The sequence below is a fragment of the Acanthopagrus latus genome, chromosome 7 (genome assembly GCF_904848185.1).
Source record: "Acanthopagrus latus isolate v.2019 chromosome 7, fAcaLat1.1, whole genome shotgun sequence".
In the NCBI taxonomy this organism is placed as follows: domain Eukaryota; kingdom Metazoa; phylum Chordata; class Actinopteri; order Spariformes; family Sparidae; genus Acanthopagrus; species Acanthopagrus latus.
In genome coordinates, this window is record NC_051045.1 from 11,080,637 (window position 1) to 11,093,283 (window position 12,647).

Genomic DNA, 12,647 nt, shown 5'->3' on the forward strand with positions numbered 1-12,647 from the left:
TTCAGCATGATTTGGTGTTTCAAAAGACACAAAAACATATATGAAAGACCATATTTACTGCTGGTAAAATAAACAAAATGATAATACACATTGATTGCTGTGGGTGGAAGGCAAATCTGTAAAATTGAACTTTCCAACAATTTAGATGAGATGAATAGGTTTTTTTGATATCTTGAAAGTGATTTCTCAGACTTCACTCTGTATGACCGAAACAAATGTGAGCACTGTAGATGTTGGATCACCAACATCTCCCTCTGGTTTCAAATCCTCCAGGTGTCCAATGGTATGGACCAGCACGTGACAGAGAAATGGTTCCACGGGAAGCTGGGCGCAGGGCGGGACGGGCGGCAGATAGCCGAGCGGTTACTGTCCGAGTACTGCCTGGAGACCGGCGCTCCTGATGGGTCCTTCCTGGTCCGAGAGAGCGAGACATTTGTGGGAGACTACACACTGTCTTTCTGGTATGGGTGGTGCACGTGATTTTGATTTTCAGAGTATCTCCAGACTGTCTACATGTGTAACTGTTATATAATATTGATCATTGATATCATTTTGTAATTTACAGTTTAATTTTCCATTTGTAGTCGGCACCAGAAGAACATATCAGAGTAACAGGTTATTGTCACGATAATTCAAATAGTTGCTTACTACACTGTTTAATTTCTTTGTTTCATGTCTTCAAATAAAACGTATAAAAAATAAAACTGACATTCTCCTGGCAACACATTACAGGAAATGACTACAGCTTTTTCACACACGATTTGTGTCTACCAGGGATTTCAGACAAAAGTATATAACAGAGACATACTGTAGTTTAGCAGAGTGCCTGGCACAAAAACATCCCATTAACACCCATCTGTTACACAACTGTGATATACTGCCGTGTTGTAGTGGTACACTCTCCTGTGTGTCAGTAGAAAGTACTCACGCCGTGTGTTCTGTAGCACTAACTCATGCAAATGACAGTGACACGCTGTCACATCAGTCAATGTCAATCACTCCATCATCGATTGAATGGGCTTGTTGTCATGGACTGAAGTGTAATCATTCATCTTCTGTCTGCTAATGTAAAGGCTCTGCATGAGTGGAGTTACCTCAGAGCCAATCAATCTGTGTGTGTGATTTACACACAATGTATGGAAATAATGCACGGATATATTAGGGGAAGCATGTTTGCAATTAACAACAGAGGTGGGTTTTTTTGTTTGTTTTTTTCAGAAAGAAAAACTGGTTGTTTGTTGTCTGTTTGTGGATCGCTCACCCTACTTTTTTTTGTTGTTGTCATTTTATATCCACCACTGCACCAGGCGTTCAGGGCGGGTGCAGCACTGTCGTATTCACTCTCGTCAGGAGGCAGGCAGCCCCAAGTTCTACCTGACGGACAACCTGGTGTTCGACACGCTCTTTGCTCTCATCAACCACTACCAGCAGGTGGCGCTGCGATGCAACGAGTTTGAGATGAAGCTGACTGAGCCGGTGCCTCAGACCAACGCTCACGAGAGCAAAGAGTGAGTCTCAAGTAGCATTGAAAGAATTTTTTTTTTTTATTATGAACTGATGACCTTGAGTGATGTACATTTGTTAGTGTTTCATTTTTTGGTCGAGGGGCACCACCTTGTTCGATACACTGGAGATTTAGTGCTTGTCTGCAGCTCTAAATAACATTTTATAGCTACAGCTTACATTGTAGCCTTGTGGCAGACTCCCTGATCTAGAAAGAAGAATGGGCGTGAAGTGACAAAGTGTCGTCCCTACAATTACAAACCGTCTGTTTGTGTTGTCGTTCATCCCCAGGTGGTACCACGCCAACCTCTCCAGGAGCCATGCTGAGAACATGCTGATGAGAGTTCCTCGCGACGGGGCTTTTCTTGTGAGGAAGAGAGCGGAACCCAATTCATTTGCCATTTCCTTCAGGTAACTCCGTCCTATTGCCTATTTGTATCTAACTTTTTTTTTATTTAATGTACAAGGATGAGTGAAGAGAAAATCACCTAATGGTCATACACACAGTTTAGTTTCTCAGTATAACCAATATTCAAACAAATACAAAGTCTTTGATATCATGTCTGCGGTTTCCTCACAGGGCGGAGGGAAAGATAAAGCACTGCCGTGTGCAGCAGGAGGGTCAGACTGTGGTGCTGGGCACCTCAGAGTTTGACAGCCTGGTAGATCTCATCAGCTACTATGAGAAGCACCCTCTGTACCGCAAAATGAAACTGCGCTATCCCATCAATGAGGACACACTGGAGAAGATAGGCACTGCTGTGAGTACAGCTTCACGATCGATGGCACTAGTTACTACTCTCTGGGTTAGATGATATCTAGATATAAAGTCTGTACGTCGAGTGCAGCATTGTTAAAAGGCTTATAAACACACAGCCTGTCGTCCAATAGGAGCCAGACTACGGGTCTCTGTACGAGGGCAGGAATCCTGGTTTTTACGTGGAGGCCAACCAGATGCCAACATTTAAGGTGAGTGTGTCTGTGTGAGGTTGTTGCCCTCTGCACCTTTGAACCTGCAATACAGCGAGCACAGCAAACGTCTGTGTCACAACCTTCTGTCTTGTCTTTTTCAGTGCACGGTGAGAGCCATGTACGAGTATAAAGCCCAGAGGGACGACGAGCTCTCCTTCACTAAGAACGCAATTATCTCTAATGTGGACAAACAGGAAGGAGGATGGTGAGTGACCACCTGCATAACATTAGATCAGGAAGTAGCTCTTAATTATCCATTTAGACAAATCCTATTTGTGCAGGTGGAGAGAGTGAAGGCCCATGACAGGGCGACTACACAGGATATTATAAGAGTATCGACCCAACGTTGGCGTCAGTTTAACACTACAGGGTTATAAATATTTAGAAAACCACAGCCCCCTCTTTTCTCAACACGTCTTTTGTCACCTTTCTCTCAGGTGGAAGGGTGACTGTGGAGGGAAAAAGCAGCAGTGGTTTCCCGCAAACTACGTGGAGGAGATCAGTCCATCGGCGGCGGAGCCCGACAGAACTGTGAGGGTCAAACTGCTACGACTTCAAATTTGTATATTAAAAAAGTGAAATTGGGGCACCTGCACCCTTCATGGGAAGTCTGGGTCCACTGTAACAGAGACATATATCTGATGTGGATTATGACTTTCCTAATCCTCCTTTTCTCTGTCAAGCAGGAGATGACAGAAAACAGCCCTCTGGGAGATCTGCTGAGAGGAAGCGTGGACGTGTCTTCCTGTCAGATTGGTGAGCGGCCCCTCCACTTCCTGTCCGACTCTGTGCTGTCACCTTGTCACAGGGCACCCTCATTCTCCAGCCGTCACATGCATGCACATGCTCTGAGTTTTGCAGTTCTTTAATTTGAACTGCAAAACTTTGAAACAGCAGTCATCACTTTGTTTCTTGTTTTTTGCCCATTATCAGCCTCTGTTATTATCAATTCACTTTGGTTTTAGGATTACTCTTTCCCCTCTCACAGCTCTGGATCTGTTATGTTATTGACATCCTCCAGTTTAGTCAATACACACCCATTAGTGTTGGCTCATGCTGTCATGCATTGTTGTGGCCTCTGCTAAACTCAGTTAATACCTGAGCCTGCGTCTCAGCCGTTGAGTAGCTATTAGGCTCCATCTTGTGGTCGTATGGAGAAGATCAAGCTGTATCCTCCTGAACACTTTGTTCCAAGGCTCCCTTTACATTAACAGCACCAGTTGAAGCCATTGTTTGAATCAGGGCTGCTTTTTGTTTTCACGCCGTACCGCTGCTATAAACCTGTATAAAACCTCTGACCTTTTGTAAACAACACATCCAGTCAGACTAAACCTGAATAAGAAGTTTCAGGAAAGAAATATTAAGACAAAAATATAAAAAAATGAATATTCTGAGATAAAATGACAGAAGTATTAGGTTAAAGACAAAAAGTCAAATTTGTAAGTTAAAAGTCAACATCTGTCTCATAATTATGATTTAACATGGGAATATTCTTTTTAATCAAAACCAAGTTTTCATCAGTTTTTCTTTTAATTGGTGGAAATGGGCTTCCATAAGGTTGAAGTCATTTAATGCAAGTGAATAAGACATGTTTACATTTCAGATGCTGACACGTTCTGGTCAGTTGAAATAAAACTTGTGTTTTCCCTCCTCTTTCCTATTTCTTCTTGCCCTTCCTGACCCTCCTCTTCATTTCCCCTGCAGTTCAGCGTCCTGAAGGGAAGGGCAGTCGGCCCCACGTCTTCTCCCTGGTGCCGAATGCCTCCATGCGGGCGGGCCCAGTGCTGGATGTCGCTGCCAACAGCCAAGAAGAACTCAAGGAATGGATGTTTAAAATCCGTGAGGTCACCATGACCTCAGAGGCCAAGGTGAATACATTTATCCCACTGCTGACAGGAAACCAAGGCCAGGACTCATACCATGCTCATGCCAAATTGTTGGTTCAAAGGGCTAGTCACGACTTGTGTTAGCCCTATAATACCCATAACCTGTATTTAGGAAGTACTGACTGAGCGGTGAGCACATATGGTGTTTGTCTGGGATGCCATTCTGCAGACTCACACAGTTACACGGAGGAGAAGGCTTCAGGCTAGCTTTACTGTCAATTAATTCTGTGCGAAATACAAACGGAGAAGTGATGGGTGTGCTGTTGGTGCAGCTGTACCTAAAACTCTGTTTTCCTGTGCCCAGCTGGAGGAGGGGAAGATGATGGAGAGGAGGAAGAAGATTGCACTGGAATTGTCCGACCTGGTCATCTACTGTAGGCCTGTGCCGTTTGATGAGGACAGTAAGTTTGATACACAACAGAGGTTTGACTGATGACAACATACCTACTACATAATCCAAATAGGCACATGTCCAACATCAGTACAGGTAGGTCAGGTCTGTCTTCTCTCTCTGCCTCCTGTAGAGATTGGCACAGAGCGGGCCTGTTTCAGGGACATGTCATCCTTCCCTGAGACCAAGGCGGAGAAGTACGTCAACAAGATCAAGGGGAAGAAGTTCCTGCAGTACAATCGACTGCAGCTGTCCAGGATCTACCCCAGAGGCCAGAGACTAGACTCCTCCAACTACGACCCCCTGCCCATGTGGCTCTGCGGGTCCCAGCTGGTAGCGCTCAACTTCCAGACAGCAGGTATATGTCTGTATTCTTGTCAGAGGAGAGAAACAGCGCGGCAGATTATCATTTTACTCTTCCTACCTCCTTATTTATTCATTTCTTTTAAATCATCCTCTTCCCTCCCCACTGTGCAGACAAGCCCATGCAGATGAACCAGGCTCTGTTCATGCTGAACGGACGGAGCGGCTACGTCCTTCAGCCACCCATCATGAGGGACGACACCTTTGATCCCTTCGACAGACACACGCTGCGAGGCCTCGAACAAGTCACTCTAGTGATAGAGGTACAGTAACATGAACAGATTGACTGCGGGATGCCATAGAGGAGAGGTTGTCAAACTGTGAGTTGGTGCAACTAAAGGATGAGATGTGAGACAAAGACACTGCGTGAGGTGAAAGGGAAAGGGGAGCGGTGGTGTTTTTAAAAACAACAAAAGATGATTATTATAGTTTGACATGCTGATTTGGCCTATTTATCAGCACAGCCAGTGACTGTGACAAACGACTCATGGAGGCCAATTGATGAACTTTAAAGCCTTTTGCTCCTGATTGCTGTAATTTGTGTCGAACTCTGTTTCCTGGAGTCATTTCTTCAGATCTGACACACAGACATGATGCACATATATTTACTAGAGTCAGACTTGCACCTCCACTTCCATATTTGATCGCCAATGTTGCAAATTGCTTAGAAATCATAGAAAGTTGGTCCTAAAACCTCATAATGCCAGAGTTCTTAACATTTATGGCTTTTCTTCATTATCAGTGTTATCTGGTCGCAGTGGTCTGTACATTCATGGACAAAGAAATACTGCTAATGGCTAATTCAAACAGCAACCCTCCTCTGGTTGTTAGTTAGCTGCACAGCTAACAGTAGCTACGGTCATGGGTTTATACAAACTGTACAGTCAGCAGCAGTTACTCATGATATGCTGCCCCTATTTGTTGGGAGTATAAATTTAATGTAATTCTTATGTAACACCAAATTGCCAAAAGGTTAACACATTTAGACTTAAAGGAAGTAACTAATTAAGTGACTGCATGGTGAAGTTGACCTACCCTTAACCATCAAAATTATGTTTTTTCCTAATCTTGGAGCATGATGAAACAAATAATAATTGGAAGAGGAACAGAGTATAGGGTCTTTGTCTGACTCCAGGCCTACAGTGTCTTTGACGACCTATGCTGTCCTGCTTTATTAATTATGTTCTGCATCAAGTGGATTGAGACGTGACCTGTTCCCTCTTCTTCTCCTCTGAAGGTTTTGGGCGCCCGGCACCTACCCAAGCACGGCCGTGGTATCGTGTGCCCTCTGATCGAGATCGAGGTGTGCGGGGCGGAATATGACAGCGCGAAACAGAAGACTGATTCAGAAGGTGAGCGAGTGCCGCTCTAATTTTAACAACGGGTGTGTCTGCCAGCAAAGTGATCCTCTGCCAAAGCCAAAGCAATGAGTAGTTACTGTTTACTGGATACGTTACCCTCATGTAATTTCCTGTCTGGTCCAAGAAAAACAGGAAGTCCTGCAAACAACTAAGCCATGTGTGGGAATACAAAGAGAAAACATTGTTCTGGCACAAGGTTTATGCTGTACTGTTAGCCAAAGAAGAAAAAAGACTTAGTTTGCTATTTACATTACAGTGGAGTTCCGTTTGCCCTTTCCTAACTAGTTTTATTCCCACAAACCCTTTTACAATCACATGCTTAGATTTTATTTATCTAGCATCAATTCCAAATAACGAGCACATGTTTTTCTTAATGATCATGGGTTTGTATTTGTTGTAGTGTAATAATGCTGAAACTACACCAGTGGTGGACACATATTTTGTATAACTAATCTAACTATAACTATAACTAAAGCTCCGTCCATCTTTTTTTTGTTGTTGTTGTCTCCAGCTGATAACGGCCTGAACCCCACGTGGCCCCGAAAGCCGTTCCAGTTCACAGTGGGCAACTCTGCCTTTGCCTTTCTGCGCTTCGTGGTTTACGAGATCGACATGTTCAATGACCAAAACTTCCTGGCTCAGGCCACGTTCCCTATTCACAGCCTCAAGACAGGTATGCACAACAATGATGACATGCTCAATTATATGCCCTCTGTAGCTGACCTAACATCGGTGCTGTAATAAAAGGTTTTTACCTCCGTCTGTTTTTGTGACACCAGGTTACCGGTCAGTACCCCTAAAGAACAGCTACAATGAGGATCTGGAGCTGGCTTCTCTCTTAGTCCACATGGACATCGTCAGAGGCAGGGTGAGCTGCTGCTCTTTTGGTCTTTCTTAAACCTGCTCCATGATGTAATCTGATGACACCATGTTTTGAACACTGTTGGACTCATTATGGACAATTTGAAAACAAATGATCACAATGGACGCAGCAGAACCAGAGATATTGTCTTTTTCTTTCTACGCATTCGTCTGTCTTTTCACAAACTGGTGCCTACATTAACCACAATGCAACTCAGCCACTGACTGACATTACTGAAGGCTATTTATCAAATCACATGCAGCTTCCTCTGGAGCCACAAAAGACTTTATACTACTTTTTTTAACTTATACATATATACAGCCTCACTCTCCAAGAGCTGTAAATGTGTACAATTTGTGGAGTTACCTTCTAATGCTAAGCTAAGCTAACCAACTCTTGGCAGTAGCTTTGTTTATCATACAGACATGAGAGAGTGATCTTTCTCTGCATCTAGCTCTCAATAACAAAGTGTATTTCCCAAAATGTCAAACCATTCCTTTAAAAAGCACCTGTGTGTTACATGCCCATCATGACTTTATATTTAACTGTAAAACCATGAACCATGACTCTTTGGTCCTTTGTCCTCTCAGGATGAGAACGGAGAGGTTCTGAGCCCGTTCCTCGCCGTCGGAGCCTCGCCACTGTTGGCGTCTGCCACAGCAGGGCGTGAACGTCTGGGGGAACTGAGCTCTGTGTCTTCGACTTCCTCCAACATGTCTCCTCTGCCCCAGTCGCCGGCCCAGGCCATGGCCTTCAGGGGGAGGGAGGGCTCCTTTGAGTCCCGCTATCAGTCGCCTCTGGACGACCTCAGGGTGTCCCAGGAGGCACTGATGGACCACATGGACCCGGCAAACAGAAGGTAAAGGTGTGGTGTGTTGGTTTTTCACGCCTGTGCAGTGAGTTTTGCAGCCGTAGAAGATTCCAGACATCCTCCTGTCTTTGTCTTTACCTCAGGATGCTGCGGAGGACCAACCGTGTTTAAGTCCAAGCCAATCAGGACGCATTTCTGTTGCAACCCACCCCCCCTTTCCCCTCCTCACCCAGTCGCCTCTCCCCGTACTGATGATGTCACTGACTGCTGTGAACACTGTTTCCATGGAAACGCCCACCACCGCTTTGGCCTACATTTCAGGCAGCTCTCCCTCCCTCCATTCTCCAAACCGCCCGCCCTCCCTCTCCCTCCCCCCCTCTCTCTCTCCCCCCCGCCGCCGCCCAGCCTCCTCAACACTCGCCTGAAGAGACGGAGGGACTCTGACTTAAGAGGAGAGGTGGGAGGGGGGACAGCACTGAGAGGAAGCTGGCCGCTGCGGACAGGAAGAAGAAACAGACATTTATAGGAGAACAAACACAAGGCTGAAAAAGTACCAGCTCTGGACTGGCGGTGTGCGGGGCGGGTGGTCCTCTCCTGTATCTTAGGTTAGTCTGGAGGCTCAGACGAGGGACAGAGAGAGTTATAAAAAGGTATCAGTTTGAAACTGTTTCCCAGTTAAGTTTCTTTGCTCTTCTCTATTTGGCGAATATGAATATATGTATTTATTCCTGCTGTGCTGTCGGCCAGAGAACAGCAGCAGCTGACCTGCTCTCAAAGAGCTCCTGTCTCCATGTTTTTAATTATTATAATTATTTAAACCTTTAAACATTCATAATGTGACTTTTCTTTTTTTTTTTTTTTTTTATGTATATGTGTAAAACACGAGGGCTCTCTACGGCTATTTTTAATGTCTCTCTCTTCTCTTGCTTTGTGGAGGAAATTATGTGTCTCCAGTCTAACTCACACCCTAAACATATATAACAATATTTCTTTTTTTTTTTCCCGAAGGCGTTAGGAAGAAGTGTTGGAAGCAGTGAGAGAGCAGGCGGCATCATATGTTATGTCTGAATTTGCTATCACACACTCACAAGCTTTTTTTTTTTTTAATGATTATTTTAACTCACATTCCTAAAAACTGCACATCATTCCATTTTCCTGCATTGCAGGCACCTTTACAAGCCAGTCTGACACATTGAAACTTCTGTCTCCCTCGACAGTCTTACTCCTCTGTAGGGGGTCTAACTCCACACTGTGTGATTAAGCAGGACCGGGGATACATGTTGACTTGAAATTGGTTGTATTCTGAGCGTGAATGATAATTGTGCTCACTGTTGTCGCTTTTTACTTGTATCATCTACAAACATGTTTTTAACGTCACCACAGTAGTCAGTTGAGGGTTCATTGGCCTGCACGATACTGATTACTCTGCCATCGATTTTAAAAGGCTTTTTTTTTCATTTACAGGGAACATTGTGAATGTTTTAAATGTGTCGATGAACCAAACTGTAATGGAAATTAAGATTGTAATGCAGTTACATGATTGAATTTGCAGCCTTGTGTTTCCAGTGGCACTTAGTAGAGCGCATACCTCCGCCAAGGCCCAACAATCCCCTTGAATTCAATAAAGCCTTATCCAATATAAAAAAAAAAACAAACATTTTCAGATATGCTTGATCCGGATTTTTATTTGGATCCACAACAAATGGATACAAACTGACCAGGATTTTGTGCAATCCTGCCAACAAACAAAAATACACGGACAAAAAAAAAAACCTCCTTGGCGGAGGGGATAATGAAATACTTTAGATATTTGGTCATTTTTACCGACATGCAAGGATTTAATACAATTTATGTCCCCTTTATTCAGTGTTTATAATCAGTTTAGCATAACGACTCAAATAACAACTCTGTCTGCAGTAAATTTTTAAAAAACCCACAGTTTTATTTCAGTCTTAGTTAGAAGTGTGTTTTAGTTCCAACAGATATGTCTCAAGCAGGTTTTCAGTCCTTGGCAAAGCTTTTTTTTTTTGCCCACATTTGTACAACAGGAGTTCCCCGTGTTTGAAAAGAAATCCTGTATTGTTGACTAAGTGAGAACGTGAGTGTCTGTTGCCAGTGTAAAGAAAACCTCCGCGTTCTCTCTCTGTTGGTACTTTTACCTGCATCACAAAGACACGAGGGAGCGTTAGTGTTCGTGTTCTGGGGAGTTTTGTCACAGTCGCCGCTTCACAGAAAGCCAGTGAGGAATTTACGTTACAGTGCCATGATATTCAGTTCACTGCCCATGAATTTATCTGACAAATCTGACAGAGTGAATGTCAAACACTGCACGCCACGATTCATCATTCCCAACTTTTAGGCTCTCATTCTGGCCTCTGCTCATAAATGTTCGTCTAACATGGTAATTAAGAGTTCTTGAGGTCAGCGTTGATGCTCATACGTGTGTGCAGAGTTCCCATTTCCTGCATTTGTGGTGTGAGAGCATGTTTGGGAGGAGCAGGTTCAGTTGTAGCTGTGTTCCTGTAGATAATGGACAACAAAGGTGCCTGTGGGGTGGGGTGGGGGGGTGTAATAGAGGTCTGTGGCCTGGGCCTTCAGTGAGTCCAGACGGAGTTCGTATATAACCGATGGTGTTATCTTTCCAGGTCTGTATCAGAAACAGTGTTTCCTCCGCTCGTATATGACGACTATATGATGTAAACTCAGTATTCTCGCTCAGTGCTCGACCACTGAGACACACTTAAAGCCATATGGTATGATTTAAGTTGAGGTAAAAGCAGGGACGGGAGTGAATTCTTGAGGTCTCGACTAAAACTTGTGTTATACTATACCCATACTAATCCCAAAGCTCCCCCCACGTTACCGTTTTCGTTTTTTGTTTTTTCTCCTCAGACGAATGGTCTTTGTGGAGAGCTCTCCCTCTAATGCTGCATTGCTCTCATTGCTCGCCTGTCTGCTAATGTCTATATGTGCCTCCGTCTGTATACACATCACATTAAAGCCACATCATTCAGCTCCCCTGCCGGGCTTAAAGCACCTGCACAGCCGCGCTACACCCACACAGGCGGCGTCACTTACTTTGACTGATGGGACCTCCTCTCAGCACTGTGTGAGCATGTGTAAGACCGCGTTCGACCGACGCGTCCTTGACTTGACTGTTCAGTTTGTCGCACCTTTTTTATGGCCGAACAAGCCTGTAAAGAGGGTCTAATCAAGCAGATTAACTCAGAGCATCTACGTGGGTGTGCAGGGCCTTTAAGTGTCATTTGTCTTTTTTTTTTTTCCTCCAATCTTGTCTGTTTTATCACCGACTGTCTCATTTACAAACGCCTTTCTGTAACGTGCCTAAACTATGGAGAGGAAAAGTATTCATTTTAATTTTGCCTTTCATATGAAACATATTCAAGCCTGAAAAGTAAATAAAATACTTACTACTTTATACCACTTTGTCTTCTTTTTGCTGCATTTAGTGTCGACTGGGGGAAAAAAAAATGGTTTCCTTCAGATGCTGCACCACAGGAAGAGAGCGCTTGAGCTTTGATCTCTTGACGAGATAAAAGCCGCCCGAGAGCAGGTTGACGCGACTGCTGCAGCTCCGAAACTATGTTTTTGGTTTACATTATCATTTTCCCCCCTTTTTTCTGACATTTTGTGCCATTATCAAAGGTAACAAAGGTCCTGGTCTGATATTTCTTAGACCAAAATACTGGATAAATAAAAATTATATTTAGTATGACGCCTGATACCATGAGGCTTTTTTGTTGGCTGCAATAGGGCTGGGTGATAGTCATAATGGATGAGTTCACACACAAAATAATTCAGGCATTAACTACTCACCCCCATGCCAATAGAAAGATGAGGGAAGTTTTAGTTGGCATTGCCGCATTCTCCTGAACAAATGAAGAAGATGGGGACTTGTTTTAAAAAGTTAAACAACCCTAAAAAGCATCCATACAGCTTGTCCAGCGCAATCCAATTATCCGGAAGCCCCAGAGATCCAAAATGTATTTTAAAAGATGTGATTTACGCCCCTTGATATCTAGTTGATGCACACCAACACTTTAAGCTCAGCAGCTACAGTGAAGAGGGTGTAAATCACGTCTTTTTAAATCAATTTGGGATTTCAGGGCTTCAAGAGACACAGATTACACTGGACCATCTGTATGGAGCCATTTGTTTTTGTTTTTTTCAGGTGGATTTTTTAAGCTTTCAATCTAGTCCCTATCTGCTTCAGTTGTTTAGTGACACCGTTTTGCTGTGAAGCTCCAAAAATGTTTAGTGGACTCGAGGGAGGCGAGTACATAATGAGTTAAGTTTCGTTTTTGGGTGAAATCATACATAATTTATATAATATTGCACTTATTTTAGGCCGTAACTAGATGTATTGTAATCTCCTCAAAAGCACTTAACAAATGCTATGACGGTGACAAAATCAAATGTGACAATATTTTTCATTCGATACCTCACCATCAACATGGCCACAATATTATAGGGATGA

General features: G+C 43.7%; 1 protein-coding gene across 2 annotated transcripts in view; it reads left to right on the forward strand.

Moving 5' to 3' along the window:
- plcg1 (phospholipase C, gamma 1) overlaps positions 1–11,588 on the forward strand; it is a 29,663-nt gene extending 18,075 nt beyond the window's left edge. For both annotated transcript variants that reach the window (XM_037104366.1, XM_037104365.1), the window contains exons 17-33: positions 274–461; positions 1,308–1,508; positions 1,795–1,914; positions 2,084–2,264; positions 2,395–2,472; positions 2,577–2,680; positions 2,913–3,006; positions 3,162–3,231; positions 4,180–4,343; positions 4,666–4,762; positions 4,886–5,110; positions 5,230–5,378; positions 6,353–6,467; positions 6,988–7,149; positions 7,256–7,344; positions 7,929–8,197; positions 8,293–11,588. In XM_037104366.1, the coding sequence (XP_036960261.1) occupies positions 274–461; positions 1,308–1,508; positions 1,795–1,914; positions 2,084–2,264; positions 2,395–2,472; positions 2,577–2,680; positions 2,913–3,006; positions 3,162–3,231; positions 4,180–4,343; positions 4,666–4,762; positions 4,886–5,110; positions 5,230–5,378; positions 6,353–6,467; positions 6,988–7,149; positions 7,256–7,344; positions 7,929–8,197; positions 8,293–8,320 (2,334 nt within the window). In that variant the 3' untranslated portion in view covers positions 8,321–11,588. The remainder of the gene's footprint in view (positions 1–273; positions 462–1,307; positions 1,509–1,794; positions 1,915–2,083; positions 2,265–2,394; positions 2,473–2,576; positions 2,681–2,912; positions 3,007–3,161; positions 3,232–4,179; positions 4,344–4,665; positions 4,763–4,885; positions 5,111–5,229; positions 5,379–6,352; positions 6,468–6,987; positions 7,150–7,255; positions 7,345–7,928; positions 8,198–8,292) is intronic.
- The last annotated feature ends 1,059 nt before the right edge of the window (positions 11,589–12,647 follow it).